Source organism: Apium graveolens, chromosome 8 (assembly GCF_009905375.1).
Source record: "Apium graveolens cultivar Ventura chromosome 8, ASM990537v1, whole genome shotgun sequence".
Classification (NCBI taxonomy): Eukaryota; Viridiplantae; Streptophyta; class Magnoliopsida; order Apiales; family Apiaceae; genus Apium; species Apium graveolens.
In genome coordinates this window covers 113191819-113202970 of record NC_133654.1, presented here as the reverse complement: position 1 = coordinate 113202970, position 11152 = coordinate 113191819, and the positions used below count along the sequence as shown (strand labels likewise).

General features: G+C 30.5%; 1 protein-coding gene across 2 annotated transcripts; it reads right to left on the bottom strand.

Moving 5' to 3' along the window:
- Positions 1 to 1760: 1760 nt before the first annotated feature.
- Positions 1761 to 6581, bottom strand: LOC141679078 (uncharacterized). 2 transcript variants are annotated; one of them, XM_074485561.1, is made up of 7 exons: positions 6281 to 6581; positions 5910 to 5976; positions 5361 to 5407; positions 4031 to 4118; positions 3747 to 3880; positions 3571 to 3669; positions 1761 to 2086 (listed from the first exon to the last, which is right to left on the bottom strand). In XM_074485561.1, exons 1-7 carry the CDS (start codon positions 6545 to 6547, stop codon positions 2012 to 2014), a joined length of 777 nt encoding a protein of 258 aa, XP_074341662.1. In that variant the 5' UTR covers positions 6548 to 6581; the 3' UTR covers positions 1761 to 2011. The 2 variants fall into 2 exon arrangements, with proteins under 2 accessions (XP_074341662.1, XP_074341663.1); XM_074485562.1 differs by lacking the exon at positions 5361 to 5407 and having other exon boundaries at positions 5926 to 5976.
- Between the last annotated feature and the right edge of the window lie 4571 nt (positions 6582 to 11152).

Sequence of the window (11152 nt, the reverse complement as noted above, 5' to 3'; positions counted from 1 at the left end):
CAACAAATCAAAACGAATCAGACGTCAAAACACTGAAACAATGAATCTGCGTTCATAATTTGGTCATGGTAGGAGAAGATAGGAGAAGACAGGGTCGTCTCAACCAAGTCTGAGGTCCTAAGCGAATCTTAGAAATGAGGCCCTTATTTTTTAATATATATCGAATTAATTAATAAAACATCTTTACATAATAAAAGAAAACTTTTAGAAAAATAGTATATTAATAAAAGATCTATGTTCTATTTTCAACTTGATATATTAAAAAATCTATTTTAATGAGTTATGAGGGGCTGGAGTAAGTTAGGAGAAGAGTAAGTTTGTTCTGTATAGTGTATTTGATCATTTATATAGATAAATGAAAAAGACGTTAGGTGCTTTTATGTTTAATTAAACTCCATTTTAATGAACATGAGGTTTACCAAGACATATCATTTATGGATGACACTATTTGTCTTTCAAACTTCTTTAGACATTTACATATTTTTATTTTTGATTCCATAATACATGGTACATATCATAGTAAACTCTCTAAATATATATTTTTATTACAATTATGATCATAATGTATATTTTTAAAATTTTGAACACATATTATACAAATATGATATATAATATTTATGATAACATAATTACAATAATTTATATTTCATAAATCTTCAATAAAATGATAAATTACTTGGCTATTCTTAATATTTAAAAATAAAATGATAACTCAATTTTCTTTACTTTAATTAATTATTTTGAAAAAGTGAATACATTGCAAAAAGAATTAAAATTTATGTAGGTTTAAACTATTTATCCTTAGATTTCTTGAAAAACAACACGTTTGCTATTGGTATTAAAGAGCACATTTTTTGATAAACTGATAAGCCCGAGCAAATGTAACAACAGTCTAGTAATAGTTTTGAAAAGCTAAATTGCACATATATCACAGGAGTATTAATGTCATTTATTTTTTCAATTTGGTAAAGTAAATATAGGTTATATTTTCTAATACCAATTTGATATTTTTTTTTTTGGAGAATTTTTCTATTTTACATTTTTTACCTAAAATAATTTTCTTATAAAAATAACTAATATTTATATGTATATATATATATAAAGTACAAAAAATATTGGGGCCCTTGTATATGTAGGGCCCTAATCGACCGCTTAGTTGGCTTTACCGTTGAGCTAGCCCTGGGAGAAGATAGGGTTCATCAAAAGAGAAAATTGTGAGGATTTTTGAATTTGAAAATAGGTTAGCATATGATATGGGTCTTGATTGAAATTATACATGGGCTCTTTATTTGTTTACTAATTTTTAATTGCTAGAAATTGATTTATATCGACTTATATGGATTAAAATCTCTTTTTTAATTAGTTTAAAATAACTAAACGGGTCAACCCACAGCCAAATCTAAATTTGTCCGACTCCTTTAGCACACATTAGGGACATATAGATAACATATAAATGTTTTTTGATTTTATTTGACTTTTTTCTAAAATATCATTATAATTTAAAATTAATTTTATAACTTATATTATTATAACAAAAGAAAATATGAGTTGTTCATTAATTTTAATTTTTAAAATATAGAATTTCTGATAACCAAATCATATAGATTTTATTTAAAAATATTATCAACTTAATCCTAGCTATGGATCGGACATTAGTCCGTTCGTTTTACAGTACTATTTCTAAAAAGATTAGTTTGCTCCAGACCGTGAACTCTAAAGCTAATTTATATAGGATAAAATTGACCAAGATGTTAATCACATACCAGTTAACCATTTTTATCAATTTATTCCACTTTATAAAATAATATCACGCTATAGTCCCGCCATATAGCACACTTTATATTGTCTTGTCCTTTCCATACAACCAAATCCATGAAGGTCACCACTCCAGTATTATGAATATAATAAATTTAGGACAAATAAATGTCTTGATGAATCAATACACGGAATACATCTAAACGGAATACATCTGTCCAAAATCAATGGCTTACAGAAAACTGGGAAACTAACTTCATTGTTTCTTGGGATACTCCCTTGATCCAAAAATGGTAGAACCGATCCTCACGTTGGTACTTCCCATTTCAATCTGCATTTAAGGCCAAAGTTTCATTACAATAGAGATATCTTCTGCGATATCTGAATACATATAAATATGTAAATATTATAGATCACGGTACAAACCAAAATCATAAATTAACTGCATCTGGTACCATATTTCAGGTAGTTATATTTTTCTATCACTCAATAATATTAAACATTATGCACGGTGTTTTTATAGACATGACAATATACTCCAATGAAAATATGAAAGTTTATATCCACAACTTACAAGGTTATGCCCATTCTTACTAAACTATGACTGTGACACATTACTTCAAACCAGGGCCGTCTCAACCAAGTCTGAAACCCTAAGCGAATCTTAAAAATGAGGCCCTTATTTTTTAATATATATCAAATTAATTAATAAAAGCATCATTACATAATAAAGAAAACTTTTACAAAAATAGTATATTAACAAAAGATCTATGTTCTATTTTCAACTTGATATATTAAAAAATCCATTTTAATGAGTTATAAGAGGCTGGAGTAAGTTAGGAGAGGAGTAAGTTTGTTTTGTATAGTGTATTTGATCATTTATATAGATAAAAGAAAAAGAAGTTAGGTGCTTTTATGTTTAATTAAACTCCATTTTAATGAACATGAGGTTTACCAAGACATATCATTTATGGATGACACGTATTTGTCTTTCAAACTTCTATAGACATTTACATATTTTTATTTTTGATTCCATAATACATAGTACATATCATAGTAAACTCTCTTAATATATATTTTTGTTATAATTATGATCATAATGTATATTTTTAGAATTTTGAACACATATTATACAAATATGATAAATAATATTTATGATAACATAATTACAATAATTTATATTTCTTAAATCTTTCAATAAAATGATAAATTACTTGGCTATTCTTATTATTTAAAAATAAAATGATAACTCAATTTTATTCACTTTAATTAATTATTTTGAAAAAGTGAATACATTGCAAAAAGAATTAAAATTTATGCAGGTTTAAACTATTTATCCTTAGATTTTTTGAAAAACAACATGTTTGCTATTGGTATTAAAGAGCACATTTTTTGATAAACTGATAAGCCCCAACAAATGTAACAACAGTTAAGTAATAGTTTTGAAAAACTAAATTGCACACGTATCACAAGAGTATTAATGTCATTTATTTTTTCAATTTGGTAAAAATAAATCTAGGTTATATTTTCTAATACCAATTTGATATTATTTTTTTTGGAGAATTTTTCTATTTTACATTTTTTACCTAAAATAATTTTCTTATAAAAATTATTAATATTTATGTATATATATATAGGACAAAAAATATTGGGGGCCCTTGTATATGTGGGGACCCTAAGCGACGGCTTAGTTGGCTTTAGTGTTGAGCCGGCCCTGCTTCAAACGTACAAAATCAAACAACAACAACAACAACAACAAATATTTAAAGACAGTAAAAAACATATACAAAAATTAAACTGTCAGATTGGTCTTACAGCAAGCTCAAAGTCACCAGACATTCCCATTGATAGCTCACATTTCTCTTCTCCCATTCCAAGAGCATTGCAGACCTCACTTCTACAATTCGCTAGTGTCTGACAATAAAATATTAAGTGGTCATATTGCGAGGCAACTGCAAAGCATGGTTGAGCTATGTTTTTGGACTCACTACCTTAAAGTTCTCTGGGGTGGACGTGTAATCTGGCATCCCTATTGTCATTAATCCACAAAATTCAAGGTTTGGACAACCCAAACTGACATGTTTTGCAAGTTCCATGCAACCGGATGGATCAACACCAAATTTTGCTGCACAAAGTTGTATATTTAATATATGAAAATATTACATTACTATGCTGATCAAAGAAAGCAAGAATATCTGTCAATGAATTTATTAGTCCTTGCTCCTTAATTTTTAGTGCAGTAGGTAAAATAAATTCACTTCCACACTTTACTTACATGCTTCCCCGCTAGTATTAACTTGAACCAACACCTTCAAAGGTTTTCGTCCAATGCTTCCCGTGACACGGTCAAGAAGATTTGCAATCTATCATTAAAAAGTATGACGATGTTATGTAACTGCAATATGACACATTATTACAATTTTTACAGGATCACTGTACACAGTATACATACGCGAGGGAGTTGCGTGTGATCTCGTGAGTTTAGTTTCTGTAAGGAACAGCTCCCTCTCCATGCCAAAAAGTTATGGGAGATGAATAATTATTCAATATACAGATTTATTCTATTATACATTGTTATATTACATCAGCTAGCTCCATTAGTCTTTGCATACTGACTGTTTTTGAAATTATAAGATATAGAATACTGATAATAATTACTTTTAAATCATTGAAAGCGTGGAACAGTTGTAACACAGTGCTATGGATATAGAGTTGATATATTAATATGATGATCATACTTGATCCAACTGGTTAACAAGAGAAATTGATTTCAGGCTTCCCCATCTAATCTCTTTCATGTTTAGGCTACTTATAAAATGAGACATAGATGATAACTGAAGGCGAGTTCTAGGCAGCCTATAAATTAAAAAAAATAAGAATTTGCTTCTCAACTATAACTATGTTAATTTTGAGCTCTTTCTCTTCCTGCATTGACGCAATCTTTCATCAACCTAGCATTAAGAGAATTCTACTATAGTGCGTTCACTTGTCGTAGAGTTTAATCATGTAATAGATAGACAGTTCGACAATATTACATCGGGCCATTAATATATTCCTTCCTACCCTGGATGCTTTACAAGAAAAAAGATACACTGACTGGTCTCTTACTATAATGGAAAGTCCCGCGCAATGTCATTCTTTGATAGGGGCTCGCTTCTACTGATCTCTTACAGTCTTAAGTAAATAAACATCGCTTAAGATTTATTGGGAACTAGCAATGGAATCCAGAGATATCTTAGAAGCATAGTATGAAAAGACAAACAAGTTGTCAGTTGATATTGTAGATGAGAGCAGATCAGTCGCGAGCTTTACAAGTTCAATATATGTGTAGTTGACTAGTACTTTATAATGACCATACTAATTGCTAATTCCAAATTTGCTTCTAATATGTTTCTTATTGTCAAATAATCAAAAAAGAAAGACCTAATTGGAGGTTAGTGCACATTGATTCAGACCTAAAACAATGTTCACATAAGCCATCTCTACTTTTTGATCAACAATAAATATTGTAATATAAATAATGTATTTCTTCAAAAAAACAATAGATATTGTAAAATTTGCCCATGATCCATGTATTAGGAAAACACTTCATATAAATTGCTTACCTTCTCATCATCTACAGTCTCGACCATGAAAAGATTTGGTACACCATCTGCCCAATGGTAAAAGAAAAAGCCTATTACTATTCTTGTTAAAAGCAATTTCATGATTTTATAGTTATAACATGCCATTTACTCAAAAACAATTCCACAAAAAATACAAACAAAAAGAGCCAGACAAAGATCTGCTTGTGAAGATTATGACTAGTGTTGATATGCAGGAAAACAACATGTCAATTAAAGGAACAACCAAATGTCAACTCATTAAGCATCATTAGATGATACAGAAAAACAATCACGATATGTGTACATTACTAACAATTTGAGCTTCATAAAAAAAACAACTTCACATAAATATATAAGAGCTCTACCTAAATTCAACTTCCAATACCTATGGCCCTCTTTTCCTAGAATTTCTAACTCCGCGTTATAAAAGCCAAAACCAGTTCATATGATCATATCGACTCAAACATAGCAGTGTAACCTATTCACACATATATAGATAAAACACAAGAAAAGAGGTGGACAATCAAGAAAAAAGGTTGCAATACGTACTGAGAAGAGGCTTTACTTTGTTGCTCTGCAAATTCCCAATAAAATGCCACTGAATATCGTCCGGAAGCTGTAATTCACTCAACAGTTCTCAAACACATTCAACATTTCCTCCCAAAATAATCAAATCCAAACTAAATCAGTACGTATCTACCACAAAACCTCTTTAAACTACTACCAAATAATCTATTAATTTATCGACATTATATATTTATCAAGATTGAACATACATTGCCTTTAAAAATAAAAATAAAAAGTCTTCCAAAATTATTAACTCTACTTGATTATTATAAACTTATCAAGATTAAAAATATAACGTCTCTATTATATTGGGAACGAGAAAGATTATATAGTTTTCGAAAAGATAACAATACCTGAGGAGCTTTGTCGATGATTTCCTGGACATAATTCTCGCCAAAGAAACGGTGACCGGCGTCGTAAACTTCACGGAGAAGAGGAACGGGTTTGGTTTTACTAACGGCGACGACTTTGATTTGATCGGCGTTTCTACCGAACTTGACGGCGGCGTTATTAACACGGTGGAGGACTGACCGGAGCGCCGTCGCGGCGACACCATCCATGGCGGAAGCGGCCATTTCACTGCTTTCGTTTTCCACACTCTTCTCGGCTGCTTCAGTCATTAGCGAATGATTTTTTTCTGTTTTTTTAGTAATATCAGTAATTTATGATTATACCTTTTTCAGTTTTTTTAATCATTAAATTAAATTATTAGTCCGTGAAAAAAATATTAACAAAAGGGGGTTTCATTAATATGACCATCGTACCCATACATTAATATATATAATATTTATTTAATCTCATCTATCTATACTAAACTTCCCTCTGTCTCATTTAATTATATACATTACTTTTTTACACGCTTTTCAATACTACTTTAAAGTATAATAAATCATACTCATCATATAATAATTCAATATAATAATATAAAATATGAATATTTTAAAATATTAATATTAAATTCTAGTTTGGAATGTTCCACATCCCAAACTAGTATTTAATATTAATATTTTTAAATATTCATATTTTATATCATTATATTGAATTATTATATGGTCAGTATGAATTAATATTAAATTACTATTTAATATTAACACCTTATGATATTCATATTTAATATTATTATTAATATTTAATATTTGAAAATTACAAAAAAAATGAAAAAAAAAATTAATTATTAAATAGTTATTAATATTAATAATTTAATACTAACATATATTAATAAAATTTTAATATTATTTATATATTTTAATGTTATGTGAAAGAGCGGTGTCTTTAATATGTATTATTATCATAATTTTTTGATATAATTATAATCATTATATTTTAACATCCGTATAGTTGGATCGTCACAATTTGTATTTTATAACTTACATGTCAAGAAATATCATCTCACTCAACTATTGTGTCAAATATTCACAAGATTATGTAAAATAGTTACATTTTTTAATTAAGTTACTCTTGTGAACATTTAAATTTTGAAATTAAAATTTCACATATTAAATGAAATATAAAAAGTCTTGAAACTATTTTTTAATATTTTTTTGAATAAATTTTCTAATTTTAAAGAAAAAAATAAATATGTTTTCCATTATTAATATAAAGGATGAAATTTAAAAAATATTGTAATTTTTTGATATGATTAGAAAAATTATATTTTAACATCCGTATAATTGGATATTTGAAATTAATATTTTATAACTTATATGTCAAGAAATATCATCTGACCCAACTATTGTGCCAAATATTCACAAAACTATGTAAATGTAAGTCATATGTCATAGCCTATTTGTATATTCGAGGATTCAACTCAACTCAAATAAGAATGTAATAAGTAAATAGTGGATCTACCGTCAGAGAGATCTCGCAAAGTAACATCTGTCAGAGGATTCAGAAACAAGGTTCATCTACAGACTTGAGGAGTTAATTCACTGGAAGAAGCTCAAGAAATTGATCAAGCCTCAGTGATGCAAATCAAGATTGTGGATTTAATCAAGTGACAGAGATCTCGTCAGAGTATCATTAATTACAAGGATTTAATCTGAAGAAAATCAAAGTGTCAAAGTCAAGACATGAAGAAACATCACGGAAGTTAGTCACTCATGAACCAGACAGTACATCGAGTGTCAACATTGAAGTGGTGGAATTGATTCATAATTTTCAGTGATTTTCAGAAGATTTGCAGAAAGATGGGTGCTGTTGAAGACTAGAATTAATTCTCTATTAATTAATTAAGTCATCTAATTTAATTAATTGATTAATTAATTCTGAATTAATTTTAGGAATTTTTAGAATTTAAATTGGATTAAAATTCATTTAAATTCAGCAAGTCAAACTGATTGTACTAGTATGACAATCGGTATGACAATCAATAGTCATACCGAAAGTCATGCTAGTATAAACAATAGTCTCACCGAAAGTTACACTGGGAGGAGGATTGTCTTGCTAGTTCATTCTGATTGTCTTGCTATTTCATTCTGATAGTCTTGCTAGTTCATTTGATTGTCATACCGAAAGTCTTGCTGAGCTCAGGATTGTCATTCCAGTTCAATTCAATTCTGTTGAATGAATTAAAAAGAAACAGAAGCAGCAGAAAGAATAATCATCAAATACACAAGTCAACAAACAAGAACAGAGCAGCCGCAGCAAACATTTTATTCTTCTCTGCAAAACTTCAAGATCAATTTCTAGATTGTAAAGTTAAATCCAATCAACTAGAAATCTTTATCTTGTTCTTGTGTAACAATCTAGCGGATCAAAATCCCTAGAACTTAATCTCAAATCGCGTTTAGCATTTGATTCTAATTATTGCAAAAATAGAAAAAGTTCATGTCGAATTTATTCTAAATTTGTGATAATTAATTTGAGATTAATTCCTTGTAATCGATACAGTTGTTGTAACACCTTTCAAGTTTAATAATATTTTTATTTAACTTGAATTTTGTTTCACATTTTTTATTCCGCATTTAATTCGATTATTTGGTATTGTTTGTATTCAACCCCCCTTCTACAAACACATTGGGACCTAACAATTGGTATCAGAGCCTTCTGATTAACGAACAAATCAAGATCCTAGACTTTTGTGATTTTTCAACTCCTTGAATTTTTATTTATTCAAAAATTCATAATGACTTCACATAAAGTTGGAACCGTTAAAATTCCACAATTTGATAAAGAGAATTATATCATGTGGAAGAAGACGATGCTATTATTTTTACAAGTTGCAAATCCCAAATATTCAAACTTGTTAAAGAAGGGTATAAAAACTCCGATGGTTATTGAACCGGAGGTAATAATAGATGGTGTGGTGACTACTAAAGCTAGAACCTATCCAAAAGAGCCCGAAGATTTTACTCCAGCTGAGAAGGAAGAAGCCTCCTTGGATGCCAGCCTTCAATTAATATTAATTGATTCCCTTGATCCCTTGATGAACAGACATGTGATGAACTGTAAAAATTCCAAACACATGTGGGAAACTATTGAGGTGATTAATGAAGGCACAGAGGAAGTTAGGGAGAACAAGTTGGAAATCCTAACCTCTGACTATGAGCATTTCAAATCAAATCCAGGAGAAGGAATTACTGAAGTGTTTGAGAGGTACAATGCGTTGATCAACAACCTGAACATCAATGGAAAGTATTATTCAATCAGGGAGGTCAACAAAAAGTTCCTTTTAACACTGCCAGCTCATCTTGAACATAGAATCACTGCCATTAGAGAAGCTAGAGATCTGAGTGAGATTTCTTTGGACAGGCTCTATGGAGTGTTAAAAACCTATGAGTTGGAGCAGATTCAACAGAAGGAAGTCTACGGGAAGGATAGAATGGTCAGCACATCTACTGCACTTGTAGCTGAAGGTCAACAACAACAACAATCTCAACAGTTAGAAAGAATGGTACAGTTTTCCAAGGGTGAGGAAAATGAGTTAGTAGCAGAATATGATCCTCCTACTATAAATCAATCAAGTGATGATTTTTATTCCTTGGAAGAGCTGGAGCAATTGGAAGATGAATCAATGGCCCAAATTGTCAAGAGATTCTCTAATGTTAGATTCAGGAGGAATCCCAAGCTTAAGTACAAGTCCAACTACAACAAATTCCAGAAAGGTGGATCTTCATCCTCTAACACGAGCAGTGGTGGGTACAAAACAGGGATGGTTGATCGAAGCACCATCAGATGCTATAACTGCAATGAGTTGGGACACTTTGCCACAGAATGTAGGAAGCCAAAGCAAGTAAGAAAGAACTCTGAAAGGGCTTATCTGGCAAAGGGAAGAAGCTGGGATGATACTGACAGTGAAGATGAAGATGAAGGAAATCTTGCTCTTATGGCTATTGATGGAAAAGCTTCATCGTCAAGAATAGAGGTAAAACTTTCTGATGCTGAAATGGTTTATCATCTAAGAGGTAACTTAGATTGTGCACGTCGTGATAATGAACTGTTAAGTTTACAGATCACAGACCTTGAGAAAGAGGTCAATGAATTAAGACTTGTGAACATTAATCAAGACAAATTAAAAGAACAAGTATCTTTTCTAGAGAATAGAGTTGACTGTTACAGAAAACTCAAAGCTATTCTCAAAGACAAGATCACCGGTCTTGAGACTAAGGTTAGAGCCTACTTCAATTCTTGTTCGAAGGCTAAAGAGTTCTACAGTAAGCAAGCTGTTAATCAAACATCTGGAATAGGTTATGATTACAATGCTGCTATTGGAGAATTAGGCATAAACTCCCCTCCTCGTGTCTGTGCTAAAGGGAGGGAAGTACCACATGTGCTTAAGGGTGTTGATGAACCCCTCTATAAACCATCAATTGTTGAACCATTTGATGCGACCTCTTCTGTTATTCAGGAAGAAATACGTGCTGAAGATCATGCTAATGAGAAGGTTGTTTCCAAGTCAAGTGTGTCGAAAGTTCCAGTCAAAGTTGTGAAAGCAACTGAGACTAACTCAGACACACATGAGTTGGATAACAAAAATGCCATGTCTGCCATGCATAAATTGCCCACTATTAATCACTCTCATAAAGCATGTGGTGTTTCTAATTGTATGTCTTGTGCTTTTAATATGATGTATGCTTATTTTAATGGTAAGCATATTTCTAATGATAAGACTACTCCTCGTCAGCATGTGAATAACAAGAAGCATGATAGGTCTAGGACTGTCAGTCCTTCTAAGGCTAGAAAGGAGACATTTGTGCCTAAGCTTAAACAGAAATTTGTTAAGGCTG

Bases quoted from the DNA above. Each gene is read 5' to 3' on its own strand.
- LOC141679078 (XM_074485561.1), bottom strand. From the start codon at position 6,547: ATGACTGAAGCAGCCGAGAAGAGTGTGGAAAACGAAAGCAGTGAAATG. The intron at 5,408-5,909 runs GTACGTATTGCA...ACCATTGGGCAG, and splicing joins CAAAGTAAAGCCTCTTCTCA to ATGGTGTACCAAATCTTTTC. The intron at 4,119-5,360 runs GTAAGCAATTTA...TTTTAATGATAG, and splicing joins AGACTGTAGATGATGAGAAG to ATTGCAAATCTTCTTGACCG.